Below are 21376 nucleotides of genomic sequence, written 5' to 3' on the forward strand. Positions count from 1 at the left end.
CAGAACCCCAGGGGAAGTTCAGAATTAGTTTCCTTTATACCAGTCTTGTGTTACCTCAACTACCGTCTCCTCTAATCCACCCATCCTGATGCTGATTACCTGTGAATTTTGCAGGATGAAGCTGGGGCTCAGAGAGGTCTGTGTGGGGCCAAGTCACAGAGCAGGTTGCAATCCGCCTGAGACAATGAGTATGCCCTGCAGGGACTTGGCTCACAGCCAGCTCTCAATGAAAACCATTCAAATGAACCATACCTGGAAGATGGAAGCAGAGGCAGCTATCCCGTCCAGTGATTGCGGGTGATTGAGCCCTTACCGGGTGCCAGGCACTGCACTAAGCCAGTCTCCCAACTTTCTCATCTGACCCCCAGGATAAAGCCCCTTAAATGTCATCAGCCTCCTTGTGCAGACGTAGAAAGCAGTGGGGGCTCAGAGATGCCAGGAGTCTTTCCCGGAGAGGCACAGCGGGGAAATGGGGGGGTCCACTTTATAAGTCTAGGACTGCCTGACCTCCTCCCTTCTCAGAGCTAGACGCCGTGCGCGACTCAAATCTGGATCATTCATTCATTTAATCCTTCCAACTCAAGGAAACTGTTTCACAAATGCAAAAGAGCTGAGAGGCTGAGGTTTGCCCAGGGCCACAGAGAGAAAGTGAAGGAAAACGCAGAGGGGGGCCTCAAAGCAACTAATGCGTCTGTGGGGGCTTCCTGCCCTGCCCCCCTCCCGCCTCGCCTCTGAAGGCCCGCCCCGCCCCCTCCCGGCCCCGCGGGCCCCTTTAACCGGGCGGCGGAAGGGGAGGCCGGGGGCGGGCGGGCAGCGCCCAATGGGCTGCGCGGAGCGTCACTTCCCGGCGGCGGGAGGCGAGCGGCGGGTGTCGGGGGCGGTGGGCGGCCGGCGGGGGCGGGGCGGCCGGAGGAGGTGTTGGCAGCGGGCTGGGACCCACGCGGCGCCGCAGCCTACCTGGCCTGCAGCGCTTCCACCCCCGGCGGCGGCGGCACGATGCCCTTTGACTTCAGGAGGTGAGTGTGGCGACCGCGGACCCAGGGCTTGCCCGGGCACGCCGCGGACTCCTCTTGCCCGGCACGCAAAAGGGGACCCCAGCCCTGTGCATGCCTCCTGCAGGCCCTCGGGGACACGGGGCGGGCCCCCTGCTGCACACAAAGCCAGCCGGAACTTCGGAGGGCCCCCTCGTGCAGCTGGAGGCAAAGCCGCCCTCCTCCCGGCCGCCCCACCTCTTCCCTCCACCGAACCCCCTCCCCAGCCAGCCCCAACACCACGCAGACCCGCATCTCCTGCCCCCAGTCTGGGAAGCAGATGAACTCACTCCCCCAGCGGGGAGCAAACGAGCCATCCCCCCTCCTGCCATCTATGGAGCCTCATTTCGTGGATCCCACCCCTGCTGACAGGTGCGCCCGGGGCACCTCCGAGGAGCCCCCAGGGATCCTCAGGGGTCCGCAGCCCCGGTACAGCCTGGCAGCAGCTGGAGGGTTTTAGGTTTCCATAGGCTGAGGCTGCCCCAGCCTAGGCAGAACAGGAGGCCTCTGCCAGTCCTGGTCCTGTCCGCCGGGTATGGGGGCACTATGGGAAGGGGAGGAGGCCAGGAGCCATGGGCAGGGCTCCCCAGAGGGGCCAGCCTGGTCTGGCCTTGGCTTTCTGCAGACACTACAATGCATCCTTTGTGGGGTCCAACTGCCTCATGGTCCACGTTGGGCTGGGCTAGGCCTTCTGAAAGCCTGCCTGGGAAGGGGTCTCCGCCAGACTCTCCTTTGAGGTCTGGAGCCCCAGGGGATGCCCTGGCCTGAGGCAGCCACGCTGTGGGGGTCTGGCCAGGAAAATAGCAGGGCTTCAGTGTGGGGAAGAGCTGGATTAGAATCCTGGCTCTGTTCCCTCCACTGAGCAGCTCGGTATATTCTAGAAGTTAGGGGCGAAAGCTCTAGGTTCAGACTTCCCCTCAGCTGTGTGAAGGGATGACTTGGGCAAGTATCTGAACCCTCTCAGTATCTCTAAAATTCACTGTCTGCAGGTTGGAGCTGAAATAAGGCCCTCACCTGTGAGGACTGGGTGCATGAGAAGCCTTGAATTCAGAGCCTTGTAGGGTTTAGAGCTTAGAAGTAGGACGTCAGTAGATGAGGAGCTTCTCCATGAGGCCATTTCTTCATCCACAAATAGGGATTCTATTGCTCCTCACCTGCCCCTTCCCTCCGTACAGGTGAGAGTGAAATCAGGCTAAAGGGACAGCCTTCCCAGGAAGAAAAGCCTGGCAGTGACCCCCAGGCACTGGCTCATGTGGTACTCCGGCCTTTTCTTGGGTACCAATGTCATTTGGCAAACATTTGCCGGCTTCCTGCCCCTTCCATGAAGCCCAGAGGCCAGCACCAGGATCTCAGACAAATGCTTGCAGATCCAGGGCAGTTCCCGAGAAGGAGAGCCCCTCTGATGGAATGAGGGGCAGTCCTCACAGGGATAGTTAGCGTCGGGCCCTGAGAGCTGTGTTTGGCACGTGGGTTCCTGGTTCCACAAAGTCTCCCCTTGCCCAGACTGATAATAAAGATTCCCGACCTCCCCACCCCATCCCCTTGTGATTTAGTAGGTTCCAGTGATTTTGACTTTGTTGGGGAAACCACCTCTTTGGGTCATTCAGTCCTACCACTCTGCACCTCACCCCTTAAGAGGAGGAAGTTGAGGCTCCGGGCTGAGGGTCTTGCCCTGGACCTCAAGGGAGCGAGACTGATAGTGGGCCTTCTGGCCTGGGGGCCCTTGAGTTGGAGGTTTGGAGTGCCCTGGCGCCATGGGGGCCCCAGCTTAGTGAGGTATTGTTTTAATACATTTTCTTGAGGGCTTGGGCTTCCCCACTTCGCATTTGTGCTTTGAAGGATGAGCCGTTTGTGCCTAGTAACTCACACTTTTTAAGATCTGTTAACTCCAGGGCTCGGTTTCTAAGGAAGGTTCCACCATCCCACACACCTTCTTCCTCTTCAGCGTTCATTCATCAGATGTTTACCGTGTGCAGCCCTCTGCCACGTGGCCCACAGTACAGAGCTGGGGATGTGTAGCCCTGCCCTCTCGGCACTGGAGAGCAGGGAGGAGGGCATGTACCCCTGTACGGCCACTGCAGACTTGAAGTCTCTTCCCTTGCCACCTGCGAGGGGGAGTTTTAATCTTCATTTGAAATCAAGGGAATAGGAGGCTGCCAAGTAGAAGCCGTTTGCCCAGGGTCATGTACTGGTGAGCTGGTGGACTGGGATTTGAACTCAGGGCTGTTAGCTCCAAAGCCTTAGCTCTGGGAGAAAAGGGAGTGCTTGGAGGGTCCCACAACCCTGTCAGATCTCTTAAGAACTGTGGGGGAAGGGAGAGGGGCATACTGTGATGGGACCCCCTCTCCCAGTTGGGAGGCCTGGAAGAAAACCAGGCTTCCTGCGTGTTTTGCTCGCCTTAAAACTAACCGGAATCAGGAGGAGGTGTGTGTGTGTGGGTGGACAGCAATCTCTTGCCCTCTTGCCCTTTCTCATCAATACTCCTTTTTTTTCTTAGTGCCTACGGGACCTTGTGCAGCTTACCTTCTGTGCGTTCTCCTGTCTGTGAAATGGGCATGAGAACAGTACCCATTGTTGAGAGGATTAAACAAGTCAATGTGTGTAAAGCATTTAGACACAGTAAACACCCAATAAATTTTGGCCACTATTTTCATTATTTGTGTTATTTCATGTGAGCCCCTATATTTCCTAACACTATGTAATTCATTTAATTATTATGCTTATTCTCTTTCTCCCTTCCATTAAAACATGAGCTCCCTAGGGCAAAGGTTTTTTTTTTTTTTTTTAAAGATTTTATGTATTTATTCGACAGAGATAGAGACAGCCAGCGAGAGAGGGAACACAGCAGGGGGAGTGGGAGAGGAAGAAGCAGGCTCCCAGCAGAGGAGCCCGACGTGGGGCTCGATCCCAGAACACTGGGGTCACGCCCTGAGCCGAAGGCAGACGGTTAACCGTTGTGCCACCCAGGCGCCCCAGGGCAAAGGTTTTTTTATCTGTTTTATTCTCTGGGGTAACTCAGGTGCCTAGAACCGTACCTAAGCCAAACTCGCTCTTGGAAATGCCTCTCAGGGTCTGTCAAGGAAGCCAAAGGCATGGTGTGATCTGATATGCCAACTCTTCTTTACTGGGCAGATTTTCAGCTGTTGGTGGAGAATTTTCCCCGTTCCTTCCTTGAATTTGCTCTAAGCTGTTTTTGGGGGTTGGTGGAGGCAGGATCCGGGACTGCAAAGATTACTTGTGTTTGCTTTGCTCCTGTTGAATTGTTTCATTAATCGCTGGCCAGTTGCTGTTGTGGAACTGGCCTTGTGACCCAGATCCGTGGGTGTTGGCTCTGATGGTACCCAGTTCCGCCGGCTGGCAGGGGTCAACAGCACCTACCTCCCACTCAATCTGGGGTGGGGGTGGGGGACAGTTCCTGCAGCCCCGGCCCAAAGGAGCCTGAGCGTAGCTTTCAGAGGGGCAGAGATGGCTCGCTTTCCCTCAGTGGAGTTCCCCGAGTTGAACCCCTAAGCCCTGGGTTTGCTGCTGCCCTGTCACTGACCAGCCAAGCCATGGGACAGTTAGTTTACCTCCCCAGAGCCTCGGGTTCTTCCTTTTAAAGACAAGTGGTGACCTTCACTGCCTCACCTGGTAGGGTAGATGTAGGGGCAAGAGACATATCCCTCCCTGCAGGGTGGGGCCCGCTCTGTAATTTGTGGGGCCCAGTGAAAATGCAGAACCCCGTGTTGGAAAAGTATTGCAGATTTCAGGACAGTGACAGCAGAGCATTAAAATAAGCATGGACACCCCCCCCTCCCGTTGGAGCAGGGGATCCTACCTGACTGTGTAGGTCGCACGCCCATGGTGCTGGCCCTGTGGCAGTGCCTTGGTTCAGCCTCCCTTGCTTCTCACCCTGGCCTTCCTCCAGGAGACCCCAGACCTTCTTGAGAGAACCCTGAGTGAGCTTTCCAAAGTTGACCTGTTTTTTGGTTTTGTTTTTTTTTTTCTCTTAGTGAGCTTTCCACAGTTACCCTGATTTTCTCATGTCCTGGTTTCAACCTTCAAACAGGGTCCATTGCTCTGAGGATCAAGTATGAATTCCTCAGCTCCTCATGGGGCTTTGTCTGAGGGGGGGCCCTCAGACCCGGATCCCCCCGAACCCCCCAGCACTCCCTGTGCCAAGCTAAGCCCCAGCCACCACAGGGGGCTCTGAGCACATAGTTAACACTCGGCAGTTAGCCAGCAGGAGTATCTGTATTTCTACCCTGCCTTATTCCAGAAAGAACTTGGGGAAGCTGACAGAAACACATACTTACGGCAATTATTTTTAAGGATTTATTTATTTATTTGAGAGAGAGAGGGAGAGAAAGAGCAAGAGTGTATGGGGGGAGGGGCGGAGGGAGAAGGAGAGAGACACTGAAGCAGGCTCCACGCGGAGCGCAGAGCCTGATGTGGGGCTCGATCCCATGACCCTGAGATCACGATCTGAGCTAAAACCCAGAGTTGGATGCTTAACTGACTGTGCCACCCAGGCACCCCTACTTTATAACAATTTTTAAAAAACATAAATGGGCTTAAATATGAGGGCAAAAGGGAAACGAAGATTCGACCAGAGGACAAATGATGTGAAGGTGAAGCCAGTATTTTGTGTTTATTGAGCACTTACTAGTGCCTGACAGTGTCGTCACCTCATTTAATCCCACAGTACCCCTACAACGCAGACAGTGTCGTCGTCCCACTTCACAGATAAGCCAGTTGAGGTGCAGCAGAGTTGAGGAACAGTGTGGGTCAGCAGAAGGTGCTGGGTGGAAATGCTGCCATCTGGCCCCAGAGCCCCACTTGTCGGCTGTCGGCTCATCTCAAAAGCTCTTCCCCTTCCATTCACCGAGTTCAGAGAGAATGGAAGTCTCCTCTGGTTAGATTCATTGGCTTTCTCATCTCTGTTTCTTTCCCTGTAGTGCTCGTTAAGAAGCTTAAAGCCATCCGCTTTTTTTCTTTCCTCTTCCTTTTCCTCTCCTTTCCTTCCTTTTTTAAAACCAGCCTCGTTTGGCCTGACACTTGATTCAGAAGTTGTCTTTAAAGACGTCCACTAGCAGTCTCACACTAACTTAGAACGCCTCACTCTGGAGGGTCCAGGTTTTCCCCAATTGGCCACTGGGGCTTTAAAGCCTAGAACATGTGTTTACCGGCTCATGTGGACATGGAACAAGATGGAAATCTCTCCTCTCAAGGCAGTTTGGATTCCTGACCGTGATACCTAATATCTTGAGACTGGGCTTTGGCCAGCTGTGGCCTTGTCCGGTGCCATTTCCCATCTGGTCATCCTTTCATGTTTTATTTTGGAGTTGCTGCTGGGAGGTTTTCTTCAGGCATTAGAGGGGCAGGCAGGGTGTGAGGAGGGGAGCGGGGGGAGGCTCCCCCACCACGTCTACGTCAGTGACCCTCAACACTGGCTGTGCGTTAGAATCACTGGAGGAGCTTTAAAAAGTTCCCCAACTCAGGCTACACTCCAGACCCAATAATCAGGCTCTGAGGATGGGGGGTCAGGTATTAGTGTTTTTTTTAAAGGCCCTCACAAGACTCCAGTGCACGACAAAGACCGAGAAGATTGCTCAAAATCGGGAGAATCCATAGGAAGCAGGGCCGAGAGATCTAGGGCAGCCAGGTGGGGGAGCAGGTACTTGGAGGGTAGGCTGGGAGTGGAGTCTGGTCCCACCTGTCACTCCTGCGTGACCTTCTGCAAGCCACTTCCCTACTCTGGGACTGTTCCTCACTGGGCAAGTGGTCGATAAGTGGTCTTGCCTTTCCATTGATGTCCTTGCTCTTCAGAGTCCCTGGGAAATGCAGAATCTCAGTGCCCACCCCGAATCTGAATGTGGTTTAATAAGCTCCCCAGGTGATTTGGATGTGTGATAAGGTTGCCAAAGCCCTGCTCTGTATGACTGATTTGACTCAGCATCTCTCAGTTTGTGCTGCATACAGTGTCCCCCGCTTGGAGATTCAGAACTTGTGTGTACCTTTCTAAAGGCACTGAGAAGTCCTGCATGAGAGGAAGCCGAGTCACTTGGTTCAGCCCAGGTTTGCCAGACTGATTGTCGAAGCCACCCTGTTGCTCACAAGGCGCCCAGTACCATTTCTCAGAATACGGTGTGGGAAACAGCGCTAAGTGATCCTTTAAGGAACTAGTGATTAGCCTAATTGTCTGTTGTCAACTTTACCATTCAGGTCTGTTAACTTAATTACATTGGTTATATATGCAGGAAAAGTATAGGACAGGGAAAAAAAAAAAACCCACCCTCTAACACTAGATGTATTTGTTTTTAAAAGTCTTGGCCCTTGGGAGAGGCCGGAGAAACTCAGGGTTCCCTGCTCCTGCCGAGACGTAGGGCCTACGGAGGTGCTTTACATATCTACTCAGCCTGAGTGGGGAGTGGGCATTATTGTTCCTGTTTTACATCCAGGGAGAGCGACCTCGGAGATGATGGATCGCACAGCTGGTGCTTCAAGGGGCCCTGGGGACTCGTGTACACCTGCCAGTGGAATCTTCCCCTTGCAACCCCTTCCTCCTGTAACCCACTGGGCAGCACAGCTGAACAGGAGGCAAGATCCCTTTGAAATGGATTAAATGTTCTGTTTCTCCAAAAGGTGGAAACCCTATTGGAGATGAGAAGCCTGGCTGTTATGAAACCAAAGTACAGTGACGGGTCCCTGAGACATTGGGTGCTAATGTTGTGGCAGGAGCCCCTCCATGGCGTTCGCTTGTCTTTCTTGCCTTCCAGTCCAGGGCTGGAACGTCTTTGGAGGAGGAAGGGAGGCAGTACTCATCTTACTAGTAGTGCCTGACAGTTCCTCGGCTTGTGATGGGTGGAGTGCTGTGCTGGGCATGTCTTTGGATTGAAAAGTCACCCTGACCCCACAAGATAGACACAATTATTAGTAATTTCTTTTCTTTAGTTTCTTTTTTAAATCATACAGTACATTGACTTTTGGTATACTCCTCTATGAAATTCAAGACATTCTCTCGTAGAACCACCCCTGCCCCCATGTAGATATGGGACAGTCTGTCACTGTAGGAAACTCTCATGCTATCACTGTATGGGTCGCACTGCTAATTCAGTTCTTTAAAAATTGTGGTAAGGACGCTTAAGAGGAGATCTACCCTCTTCACACATTTTTAAGCATGCAGTAGTGTTAACTATAGGTTGTACGGCAGACCTCTAGAACTTACTCATCTTGTATTGACCAGAACTTTATACCTCTGGAAGGGCAGCTTTCCCCAGCCCTGGCACCCACCATTCTAGTCTCTATTTCTACAAGTTTAATTGTGTCAGATACATCACGTAAGTGGATATCATGTAGTTATTTGTCCTTCTGTGGCTGGCCTGTTTCACTTAGCATAACACCCTCAAGGTTCATCCATCTTGTTACTTGTGGCAGAATTTTCTTTTTTAAGGCTGAATAATACTCCACTCTTTGCCTGTACCACATTTTCTTTTTTTCTTTTAAAGATTTTATTTATTTATTCGACAGAGATAGAGACAGCCAGCGAGAGAGGGAACACAAGCAGGGGGAGTGGGAGAGGAAGAAGCAAGCTCCCAGTGGAGGAGCCTGATGTGGGGCTCGATCCCATAACGCCGGGATCATGTCCTGAGCCGAAGGCAGACGCTTAACCACTGTGCCACCCAGGCGCCCCATGCCTGTACCACATTTTCTTGTTCCGGTCATCTGTCCGTGGACGTTTAGGTTGTCTCCACATCTTGGCTATTGTGACCAGTGCTGCACTGAGCATGGGGGTGCAGATATCTCTTCAAGGTCCTGATTTCAGTTCTTTTGTACAAATACCCAGTCGCAGGATTGCTGGATCATAGGGTGTTCCCATTTTTAACCTTTGAGGAGCCTCCATACTGTTTCCCCGAGTGGCTGCACCAGTTTGCGGTGCCACCAGCAGTGCACGAGCCTTCCTCTTTCTCCACATCCTCGCCAACACTTTTGTCTGACAGCGGCGGTCCTAACAGGTGTGAGGTGCTATCTCATTGTGGTTTTGTTTTGCATTTCCCTGATGACCAGTGACGTTGAACAGCTTTTCGTGTACTTGTTGGCCATTTGTATATGTTCTTGGGAGAAATGTCTACATATAGCTCGGTGGTGAGAGAGTCAACGGTCGGTCACATACCCTGGAGCCCCCAGGGCCCAGGCAGGTACCTTGGTGGGTGATTTGGTGCGGGCTGTGGTCCATGCGAGCGCGACACTCCATCGGGAAGGGGCAGCTCCAGTGCTGCTCTGTTTTTTGTTACACCTCAGATTTCCCAATTTTTCAGGAAATGATGCAAATCTTCTAAATTGTGTGAAAATAGTTAGGAATCATTTCTGATTTTATTTTTGTTGAACATGATACTGGGCCAAACCAACGCCTTCCTGGGGCCGACAGTGGTCTGTGGCTGGCAGCAGGCCGCCCGTGTGTCACACAGACCAGTGTGACCAAGTGCTGGCTGGGTGGACAGGACTTGGGGCAGAGTCCCAGGACTGTTGGAGGTGGTCTAGTGGGCTTGGAGCCCGAGGCAGAGAAAGGAGGGATCTGTGGGCTTGGGCAGAGGCGGCCTTGGGGATTGGGGCTTCCCTCCTCTGGGTGGTGCTGGGACGGCTTGGCCAGCCCCACCCCGGGACCCAGCCTTCCTCTCCAGCTTAACTTGAGTGACACTCCCTTGCTTCAGACCCTTTAATACCTTCAGCCTCCAGGGTGTATCTTGAAGGTGACCTCCCAGGACTGTGTTGTGATAACAAGAGTGCCCGCCATTGTCCCCATTTAGCAAGTGCCTGGCTAAAAGCCTTCCTTGGATTCCCTCAGTTGATCCTCATATTGGGTAAGAGCTATTTATTTATTATTCCCGTTGGTCTGGTGAGGGTGCTGGGCAGAAAGAAGGGACAGGACTTGGCCGAGGCCTCACAGACTACGGGTAAGGCAGCTGAGACTTGAGGACTCACCTGTGATGCAGAGCTGACTTTTTTTTTTTTTTTAAGATTTTATTTATTTATTTGACAAGGAGAGAGACGGCCAGCGAGAGAGGGAACACAAGCAGGGGGAGTGGGAGAGGAAGAAGCAGGCTCCCAGCGGAGGAGCCCGATGTGGGGCTCGATCCCAGAACGCTGGGATCACACCCTGAGCCGAAGGCAGACGCTTAACGACTAAGCCACCCAGGTGCCCCCAGAGCTGACTCTTAACCACACTCTTGTGCTGTGGAAGCAAGTTCTTTCGCCTTGGTGTGCCTGATGTTGCTTGCCATCCTTTTTTTTTTTTTTTTTTAATTCAATTAATTAACATAGAGTGTATTATTAGTTTCAGAGGTAGCGTTCAGTGAGTCGTCACTCTTATCGAACACCCAGTGCTCATTCCATCACGTGCCCTCCTTAATGCCTATCACCCAGTTACCCCATGCCCCCACCCACCTCCTCTCCAGCAACCCTCAGTTTGTTTCCTATGATTAAGAGTCTCTTATGGTTTGTCTTGCTCTCTGGTTTCATCTTGTTTTATTTTCCCCCCCTTGCCCTACGCTTCTCTGTTCTGTTTCTTAAATTCCACATATGAGTGAAATCATATGATAATTGTCTTTCTCTGATTGACTTATTTTGCTTAGCATAATACCCTCTAGTTCCACCCACGTCGTTGCAAATGGCAAGACTGCATTTGTTTGATGGCTGAGTAGTACTCCAGTGTATACGTACACCACATCTCCTTTATCCAGTCACCTGTCGATGGACATCTGGGCTCTTTCCATAGTTTGGGTGTTGTGGACGTTGCTGCTATAAACATTGGGGTGTAGGTGCCCCTTTGGATCACTACATTTGTATCTTTGGGGTAAATACCCAGTAGTGCAATTCCTGGGTCATAGCGTAGCTTTATTTTCAACTTTTTGAGGAACCTCCATACTGTTTTCCAGGGTGGTTGCACCAGCTTACATTCCCACCAGCAGCGTAAGAGGGTTCTCCTTTCTCCAAATCCTCGCCAACATCTGTTCTTTCCTGACTTGTTAATTTTAGCCATTCTGACTGGTGTGAGGTGGTATCTCATTGTGGTTTTGATTTGTATTTCCCTGATGCCGAGGGATGTGGAGCATTTTTTCATGTGTCTGTTGGCCATTTGCATGTCTTCTTTGGAGAAATGTCTGTTCATGTCTTCTGCCCATTACTGGATGGGATTATTTGTCTTTTGGGTGTTGAGTTTGATAAGTTCTTTATAGATTTTGGATACTAGCCCTTTATCTGATATGTCATTTGCAAATATCTTCTCCCGTTCTCTTGATTGTCTTTTGGTTTTGTTGACTGTTACCTCTGCTATGCAAAAGCTTTTTATCTTGAGGAAGTCCCAATAGTTCATTTTTGCTGTTGTTTCCGTTGCCTTTGGAGACGTGTCTAGCCAGAAGTTGCTGCAGCCGTTGTTACCTGTCATCTAGTTCGTTGTGTTTACAGTTTGTTTCTCTGGAAGCCTTGGAAGGATTCTGGGTCACTGTAGAGGAGGCCAAGGCTGGGTGATCATTTCCTGTTGCCATACACATCTGTGGGCAGATTACCACCAGCGAGCCCCTGCTGGGGAGCCACGCAGAGGGGTGCAACCCTTCCAGTGGGGAGCAGGTGGGCTGGTCTCTGGAGCCCCCATCAGCAGGCAGGAGTGGGCTGCCGTGATGGAGCCAGTTGTTCATCGAACATATTTATTGGGGCCCTACTGTGTGCCAGGCTCAGTTCTAGAAGCTGGGGATATATGGTACTGGGACAAACAGAAATCCTCCCCTCCCCAACCCCCAAACTCATGAGACTTGTTTTCGTTCTGGCATTTGCTTCTCTTTCTCTCTCGCTCTTTTTAATTAAATACACTTTTTATTTTGGCATAATTTAGATTTACAGAGAAGTTGTAAAGATAGTACAGTTACCCCATCTGGCCTTCCCCATGGTTCACACCAAGGATTACCACATCTGTCACAGCTAAAAAATTGATATTGGTACGTTAGTATTAACTAAAATCCAGACTTTATTTGGATTTCACCTGTTTTCCACTCATGTCCTTTTACTGCTGCAGGATTCAATCCAAGATCCTACATTGCATCCAGCGGTCATATGTCCCCAGTTCCCTGTGGTTGGGGACAGTTCCTCAGTCCTTCTTGTTTTTCATGACCTTGGCAGGCTTGAGGAGCTCTGTCCAGGTGTCCTCAAGAATGGCCCCCAGTCTGGATTAGCCTGATGTTTTCTCATGATTAGACTGGAGTGTGAGTGGAGTGCCTTTCTCAGTGCGTCCTATCCAGGGTACCACGTGGTGTCCCTGGTGGCGTTCACCTTCAGCTGGCTCAGGCAGCATGGCCCGGCTGCCCCCGTATTGCCCCTCTTGATCAGCTGTCTTTTTCCCCACCTTGCTCACTGTGGAGCTGTCCTCCTGTAAGGAAGGGCACTGCACTGGGAACCCCCTAGCTCGGTGGAGGGAGTAGAGCTATCATCACGGCTTGGAGTGGTTGGACATTACCATCCACACTCTTTCCATTATACCCCGGGCTGAGAACAAGGCCTGTAGGAGAGCGAGGCCTGTAAGAGAAACCTTGAAACAACTGGGAGTATTTCATCCAGTGCAGAGAGGTGTTTCAAAGATTTGTCCCACAGTCCTTTAGGCCCCCTACAGTAGACAGGGTGGGGGGCCTGTCCTGAGCCCATTCCTGTGGATCCAGGTGGTGGCTCTTGGCTTGGATGAGACAGCATCTCCCTATTTGTTGCCACCAGCTGAAATCTCACCCACCATCTTCAGCCAGCCTTAAGCACCACCTCCTTCACGAAGCCCTTCCCGTTCTTCCTGAGTGGCGATGCCCCCCCTGACTGTGCCAGCCCCTCCCCTCTCCATCTGTCTCTGTGCTCCGTGCCTCCCTTGCTTCCTTCCTGTCTGGCTGCAGGGACTCCAGGCTGTGGCCGTGTCTCCCGTGTGCTCCCTCCTGCAGGACCCAGCCCGGGGGCTGGCATCTAGGGCCTGGCGGTCCCTGGGTGATGAGCTCAGCGGAGGCGCATGGCACTGCGGTAGAGGAAGGGCCTTGTCCATTTCCAGCAGTCCTGGCTTCAAGTTTCAGCTGCATTGCTTCCCAGACGTTTGACTTTGGCCAAGATGCTTCACACCTCTGAGCCTCGTTTGCCTCCTTGCAAGACAAGCCAAAGGATTAGTAGCGCCGGGCTCCCGGGATTGTCATGAAGGCTAATGGAGCTTGTCTCTGTAAAGCCCTTCAGACTGCCTGGCATCTGTTCGGTGCTCAGTAATTATTTGTTATGGAAAAAAAGGAAATCCAGACTGTCACAGAAGAGTTCCAGGTTGGCAGGAAGTTGGACTAGACATGCCTCCTTTATATTAGCCCAAGTCAGCGAATTGCCATAAACAACCTGAAAATCATAGTGATGGAATGCAGCAGAAATTCATTTCTAACTCATGTGAAGTCCTGGGGTGGCTGGAGATGCTCTGCCCCTCCCAAGTACCCGGAGACCCAGGTTCCTTCCATCTTGTGGCTCTGTCCTCCCTGAGGGTGTGTTGGGTCTTCTCCCAGGCCTGGCAGTGGGGAGAGAAGGGGAGGACGTGGAGGGCTGGGTGGGAAGTGTGGATACGGCACCATCACTTCCGTCCTGACTCGGGGACCCTATCCCACCCAGCTGTGGGAGCGGCCAGCAGATCCAGGCAGGCGAGTGCCCGGAGGAAGAGAGCAGGAGGGGCGTAGATGTGCCTGTCGCTGGCAGAGACGGTAACTCTGCTCCGTACTTTTCAGCCTTCCACCATTCTGGCACCAGCTGGGGGCATATTCCTAAGCAACGTATATTATTAGTCATTTTTCTTTAAAGTATTCAGTTTTTTTTCCACCATATTTTTATTTATAAAAGGTAGCTTTATAACATCTTTGAAAATGGTGAAGCGGTATCACCTGCCAGAAATAGATACCAATAATTGCAGGGTTGTTCCATCCTAGCTAGCTGGTGCCTGCCAAAGCTGTTGAGTGGTGGGGGTGGTTATTGGCCAGTGCAGGAAGGATGAGAGGTCGACCACGGAGTAGCACTGCCTGAGACTTCCTTGATGTTCTCAGCATGTTCAAGTGAGAACTCAGCGGGGATTAACCACACTGTGCAGCCTAACGCCATTTAACCACCAGCTCCGCATATTACCTGAAATCACCCTGGGTCACACCAGTGGCCCAGGTGCCACACTTTGGGAAATTTTGCCTTCGGGGACAACTCGCACACAATATGTACACATCCAAAACTTGGTGCCGGGAGAGGTGGATAAGAGTCACCACTTTACCTCGTAGCACTTAGCACTTTACAGTTTGCACCTTGATCTGTGAGGGAGGAATTAAGAGTGTCACTTGGCTAATGGGGAAACTGAGGCCCAGGGTAGGACGTGACCCTCTCCACTCACCTCCCAGCCCCCCCGACCCCCACTCGGAGGGCCACACAACAGACTTGAGCACCCCTTCCTTCCACTGTCCCTGGCTGCTGTCTTTGGTTGGGGAAGGCTTCCTCCTGTAGGTGCGACTACACGGGGCCAGGAGCCTGTGTATTCAGGCTGCTCTCCAAGCTCTCTGTCCCTGGCACCCATCGCCTGCCTGGTGCATGTGGCTGTGTTTGCAGAGGAATGCCAGCCTCCCAGGCCTGCTTCAAGGAGCCAGGAAATCAGAAGGCAGCCCTGGGCCTGTTTGGGAACTTGTCACCCACTCACTGGCCCATTGGGTGACATCAATTTCTCCGGTGACAGCATTGGTTGGTGCTGGCACCTGGGGGATTGCTTAGCTGCATGCTGTTGAAGAGAGGGCTCCCCTTGTGCCCTGTCATGCCTTTTTGACGTTGTTTTGTCATCTGGGCTGGGCGGAGTCCTCCAGTGATCTGTTCACGGATTCGAGGTGTCAGCTTCCTCTCCTAATTCTCCTCCGAGGTCCCACCACCTCGGTTATAACAGCATCAAGCCCCGCCCGCTGAAAACAGGCAGTGCCCAGGACTGCCAGCCACCTGGCCCAGAGGTATTGTTATTTCCATAGCGGAGGTGAGGAGGTGGAGGCCCTGGGAAGTGGGGTTCGTTTGTTCATTCACTCATTCATTCATTCATTCATTCATCCATTCATTTAAAGATTTATTGGGGGAGGATTCCAGGGAAAACAAGACTGACTTTGTCTTTACCTTCATGATGCTTCCAGGCTAGTGGGGGATAAATATGGGCTGACAGGAATGAACAAACGATGGCAGAAAAGGTTATTTTTCATTGTGGTGAGTACTGAGAAAGCAGGAAAAGTAGATGCGGTGGTAAAGAGTTTGTAGCGGAGGAAGTAACTGGAGTAGCATGGCCATCTGGTACTCTTCCTCCAAAAAGATCCTCCCAGACCGCCTCTTCAGTCTGATTTGGGTCGCCCCCACCCCCTCCCTGGCTGAACCTTTTTATCATACCTGGGCACAGCCTTCAGATCACTCAGCACAGTTGCGGTGATCTGTGTGTGCCCTTTGTCATTGAATATTCTGTGTCGATGGAGTCGAAGCTCTTGAGAGCAGGGACCAAATCTATTTGCCCGTCACCAGGTCCTGGTGCTGAGGCCAGGGTCGGCATACAGCAGGTGCTCAGAAAATATTTATCAAAGGAAGGAAGGAGAGAGGCAGGGAGGAAGGGGCCAGTCCAGCTAGAGTTGGATCCCAAGCCTGGGGATGCGGGACCCATGCTCTCCCCACCTCACACCTTCCACGAAGCAGCTCAGAACCACCAACAAGCTGAGACTCCCTCCCACCCCCGCCCCAGCACCTGGCAGAGGGCTCCGACTCTACCAGGACTGGGTGCTTTGTTGCCATATCTCTGTGTTTGGAAATGTTTCTAGTTTTGTCCCAAAGATGTAAGTGCATCTGAAAGGATTTATTTCTCCAGCAGTGAGAATGGAAAATTTTTCCTACTGACTTTGTCCTGGGGAATTGGGAAATCAGACATTACTCAGGCTCTGCCCAAAGTGGGAATGGGCTGCTGGCTGCCTACCCTAATGGGACACCAGCGGGTACCCCTCCCCACCCACCATCCTCCCTGATTTGATTCTGGAGTCGGGAAGTTGGGAAGGAGAGGACACCCGACATGCCATGCTCACCCCAGCATAGGGGTTAGGCCTTATTGTCCCCATTTTGAACCAATAGGCTCAGAGCGGTTGGGGCTGGGCCCAAACTCACATAGCTAGCAAAGTAAGAACCAGCCCCTAAACTCAAGACTTTCTGATCTCCAGAAAGTGATGCCTTCTGTCAAATACCTGTCCTTGGAAGCTCAGCTTGCCCATTTTTCAGTTTCAGTGGAGCAATTCTGTTCAATCTAGAATGGGCAGGTTTCTCTCATCACCTGGGGCCTGTGTCCCACCCCACAGCTCTCTAGTCCAGGATGGGCCTAGCATTCTATATTTCCAGAGTGTCCTCAGTGATTCTTAGGGTCCGGTAGGCTGGGAAAAGCCTGAGGAAGTCTTTACCGTTATGATTCAAATATAATCCTAAGGCTGAGCACGAATCTGAATTAACTTAATTGACAACGATCATGAAAGTGTTCCGTGGGACTTGAGAGTATAGAAAGCCCTTAGAAGATGAAGTGTGGTCTGGGGATGATTGTTTTCTCTGTAGATGAGGACACGAGGTTTGGAGGGTTCATGCATCTGGAAAGGGACTGCAGGAGCACGACTTTTCCTGAACTCAAATCCCATCCTTGTTTAGTTTGCTATAGGAAACTTTTGCATCTTGTTTTGTGACTGCTAGTTAGGGGCTCAGATCCTTCCCAGTGTCAGAGCTGTGGGTTTGGACCCCTCCGTGTCTCCGGTACAAAGAACTAGACCTGACCTGTTCTGTGCAGTCAGATATTTCTGGAAGGAAGGAAGTGAGAAGTTGCAGGTGCGAGATGGTGGGGGGTGGGGGTGATAGTGGAAGTAAATGTTTATTGAGCGTCTCCTGGGCATTGGGCCTTGTGCAAATATGTCATCTTACGTCTCACAACGAAGCCATGCAGTGGGGGCTTCTACTTCCCCATTTTGCAGGTGGAGACAACTGAGTCGAGTGATTTGCCCCAGTGTTGGTGCATCTTAAGGTTCTGGGCTGATTAGAATCCATAAATAAGGGAGCTGGGAGGGCCTCGAGATGGATGGAGCCAGCCTCTTGTTTTTGGAGCTGAGGGGGATCCCGAGGTTCTGAGAGCTGAGGGGCTCTGCCCAAGTTCACCCCACAAGCCAGGTGGCAGGGGGCTGGTTTTGCTCTCACACCTGCCTGACTTTCCCTACCCTAGTTTTGGTTGTCCAAGCTATGAAACTGGGTCCCGCTCAAAGCCAGGTGCTTTGTCAGAGCTGAGTTAAGCCTGAGTCAAAGGAGCTATGAGAGGGTTCACCCACCCGTCTCCACCCCGTCCTGGGTCAGGCCCCTGGCAGTGGGGCCATACTGGCACGTCACCCCACTTGGACTGCCGCCTGCCCCGCAGTCACTGGAGCACGACAAGTCAGCCACCCCGGACTCGGCGTGTTCTAGAGCTGCTGTCGCGTGCTGCACCTGGGACGGCTGGGCTTTGGGTCCTGGCACATCCACGCGTGCCGGGTGTGTCCTTGGGGGGCTCACTTCACCTCTCTGAGCCTGCTTTCTGGTCTACAAATGGGGACATGGATCCTGACACCACCCCCCCCCAACCACCAGGGTTGCTGGTAGAGTTAAGGAGAGACTCTTGCACAGCTCCTGGCGCACAGGAGGTCCCAGTTCAGTGTTGTGGCCCCTGTACTTTCCTTCCCCTATTTATGAAACTTCCTGACAGGCTTGATCTGCTATCGCCGAGACTAAACTGGTAACACTAGGGGTCGAACTCTGCCCCCTCACAGATATTATTTCATCCTCACATTCTTTTAAACAAATTGAATTAAATGCCAGCACTTGCAAGTTAGGGGACTTCAGATAAAAATCGATTACCATTGCCTCTAGAAAAGTGGGGCTCCCTGGCCTCCCTGGCCAGGTGGCAGACGTACCTCTCATTAAGGAGTGGCCACATGCTCCCCCACTCCCTGTTGCCTGGTCCCCAGCTGTCTCCCCTTCATTTATGAGACCTGCATCCTAGTTCTTAACAGGCCAGCTTCTGGGCACAGGGGAATCTGGGAGGAAACAGGCTGCAGGCAGAAGCTGGGCTGGGCTGGGCAGAGCCCTGGGACCATAAGTGGGTGGGGAGTTGCATGGGCTGGGCAGGGAGGTGAGTCCGGTTAGGGGCTTCAGGCATCCTGCAAACCTCTCTGAAACGTGAAGACACTCTTGCAAAGCAGCCAAATTGATTTGACCTAATGGAGGTTAGGAGTCCAGATTCCTGTGAAAGACTGCCTGGGCTCACAGGTTCCACTTGCCAGCTCTGTGACTTCGGGCAAGTTACTAAACCTCTCTGTGCCTCATTTTCCTCATTTGCAAAATGAGAATAATAGGTTGTTCATATGCGTGCCCTGGCCCATGGTAAGCATTCTACATGTCAGTGGCTAATAACCCCATCCCCAAATAGGAAATTTGTCTAAGATCTTCCTTAAGAAATGGTCTGGAAAGGTTCCTGGAGAATCGGCCTGGGTCTGGAAATCCCAAACAGAGACTGGTATAATCGAGTCTATTTCTGCTAAAAGAAAATTGCCAAAGAATCGGGTGTAATTGTCGTCATTGCTGGAGGGGGGTGGTTTTGCATTTCTCATGCCTCCATTTTGAACCCAATGCTTAGAGATTCTATTAAAGGACACTCCATGGAGAAGGAGTAGAGTGGAGGAGAGTGAGGCCCAGAGGTAGATTTTCATTTTTCAAAATGCTGGTGCATTCTGCCCAGGTGCCCTGTGTCGGCAGGTTAGCCTGCAGGACCTGGTTTCTGCTGGCCGATGTTACCTACTACCGCATAGGGTCTTCCTGTGGGCCTCATGCCCACACTGGACACCAACGACCCGGGCAGGGAGATCTCCCTTGGAAGGAGTCAGTGGACTTTGGGATACACCAGAAACCAGGGTTAAGAGTTTGGTCTCTGAGTCTCCCACCAGGCTGCTCGTTCCTTGCTCTGCCTTGGTCGCTGCTGGGTCCCCTATGCCTAGGACAGTACTGGGCACGCTAAAAAAAAATGTGTCGGATAGTAAATGAACAGAATTCGAATCCCAGCTGTGTTTAAACAACAGCTCTGCTACTTGCAGGCTCTCTGATTTCCCAGCGCTTTACCGGCATCGTCAGTGGGGATAGTGCTGGGACCTTCTTCCTGGGGGACAGGAGCACTTCAATGACATAATGGTGGTAAGTTGCCCAGCGTGGCACCCTGCCGTTGGAAGGGCCCAGCACCTATGGCTGGGATTATTTTTGAGTTTGCATAGGTATTTGAAGCTTGATACAGATTACCACATCGGCCTCTGGTCCTGTGGGTGGCAGTGTTGGAATCTTTACGTGAGCATATTGGAGGCCCAGAGAGGGTGCGCGGGTTTGGCCAAGGCAGAGGAGCTCTGGGGAGAGCCACCCCTGTTTGTCAGAAAAGAGCCCGTGTGTACTTATATGTGTGTGTGAGTGTAGCATGCGTGTGAGTGTGTACGTATGTGAAAATGTGTTCACGTCTTTGCTGAAGGCCCGGGGGTGGCCATCGTTGCCTCAGCTGGTGTCACATGTCGGGCTCCCAGGTGTGGGGATGTGGGTTGTGGACTTGGCGTCCACCCTCTCACCTGGCTTAACTGGTTTGCCGTGAGCACTTGTTGCCTGGAAAGATATTGCATAGGAGCTATGATATGTACGAATGTCTAGCAAGTGAGCTGGACCCAGCAAGGTCAGTGACTTGTGAGTGGCTCCTGGGTCTGCTTCTTCCTCAGGGGAACCTTCTGCCAGGTACCTCTCCACTGGTTTTAGAACACATTCCAAACATTTCCCTCACTTGGTCCCCCATCGCAGCCCCGTGGGGAAGGAGTTGCCCATTTCACAGATGGGAAAATTGAGGCCCAGGGGATCACAGTCTGCCCGGCTGGCTAAGGGCAATTCGCTGGTTCAAATGCAGGTTCCCATGGCCCCACCTGGAGTTTGCGATGTGGGGCAGCAGGGCCCTGGCCTCTGTATTTTAAACACCCTCTCTGGTGCATTGTAATGATCAGGAGAGTGGACCCCCAAGCAGGAACTCCAGGTTTTTGCCCCGGCCCTGTTGTTTGCTCAGTCTGGCCAATCGTGGCACCTTTCTGGGATTGATTCAATTTCCTCAGCTGTGAGGTGGGGAGAGCAATGGTGAACTTCTAGTAATGTGAAAATTCTAGACGCAGTCATGTAGCACTCTTAGGGTCCAGTGAATACACATTTGTTGGTGTTATTCCATATGTGATTTGTTACAAAAGCAATTTAAGATACACAAGGGGCGCATGGGTGCTCAGTCGGTTGAGCGTCCGACTCTTGGTTTTGGTTCAGGTCCTGATCTCATGAGGTCATGAGATCCAGCCCCATGTTGTGCTCCACGCTCAACAAGAGTCTGCTTGGATATTCTCTCTCTCTAAAATAAGTGAATAGATCTTTAAAAAAAAAGGGGGGGGGAGAAACGAAATGCAATCTGTGTGTATAATACATGGAGGTTACAGGTCACCCTACTCCCCCACCCCGTCCGCTGAGTAGTGTTCTCCGAACACTAGGAAGCACTGCTGGGCAGGGATGGGGATGCTGGTTTCCAGTGGGGACAGGAGAGGAAGCACACTCACCTGCCTGTGTACCTGGTCTGGATCCAGGGAACATGTCCCTTGACGGGCCCCCACGCCCCTCTGCTGGCAGTTTGGCTGGGCCAAAATTTCCACCCAGCACTTTGGAGATGGTGTCATTCCCCGCTAGCACCTTGTTCGCTGCTTTGCTCACTCATGCATGAACTGTCACCGTTGAGCCCCTGCTCTGTGCCACCCACGGTGCTGGAGCTGGGGTGTGAAGCCAGACGCCGCGGACGCGGTACCTACTCATGGAGCATCCGTTCCAATAGGGAAGATGGACAGTTACATGAGCAAGATTTTTCTGAGTGAGAACATCCAGAGAACTCTGGGGATTCTGATCGAACTTTTCGCAGGGCTGGAGGAGGGCCTCCCCACGGTGTCACCCCCGAGACCTTAGTGGTGAGCAGAACCAGGTGGATGCCAGGGCGAGGGGTCCAGTCCTGCCCAGAGGCAGGGGCAGGAGTGAAGTGTCAGCACACAGCGAACCGGAAAAGGCATCTGGGGCACGATGAGAATGTGCCCTTGACCCTCAGCGCAGTGAGGACGGGTTTGAGCAGGGGAGCCAAGTTCGATTTGTGGTGTGGGCTGTGCTGTAGAGACGGGCCAGGGTGCAGCCCAGCAGGGGCCAGGCGAGCCAGCTGCTGGCTCTTGTGGTGTTTAGTCTCT

General features: G+C 52.3%; 1 protein-coding gene across 2 annotated transcripts in view; it reads left to right on the top strand.

Moving 5' to 3' along the window:
• The first annotated feature begins 845 nt into the window (after positions 1 to 845).
• ERGIC1 (endoplasmic reticulum-golgi intermediate compartment 1) overlaps positions 846 to 21376 on the top strand; it is a 101954-nt gene continuing 81423 nt past the window's right edge. The window contains exon 1 of one of the 2 annotated variants that reach the window (XM_026510976.4): positions 846 to 1016. In XM_026510976.4, coding sequence (XP_026366761.1) covers positions 997 to 1016 — 20 coding nt within the window. In that variant the 5' untranslated portion in view covers positions 846 to 996. Of the gene's footprint in view, positions 1017 to 18893; positions 19287 to 21376 lie in introns of those variants that run through there. The other variant, XM_057312329.1, reaches the window with a different exon arrangement.

This window comes from Ursus arctos, unplaced genomic scaffold (genome assembly GCF_023065955.2).
Source record: "Ursus arctos isolate Adak ecotype North America unplaced genomic scaffold, UrsArc2.0 scaffold_15, whole genome shotgun sequence".
Lineage (NCBI taxonomy): Eukaryota > Metazoa > Chordata > Mammalia > Carnivora > Ursidae > Ursus > Ursus arctos.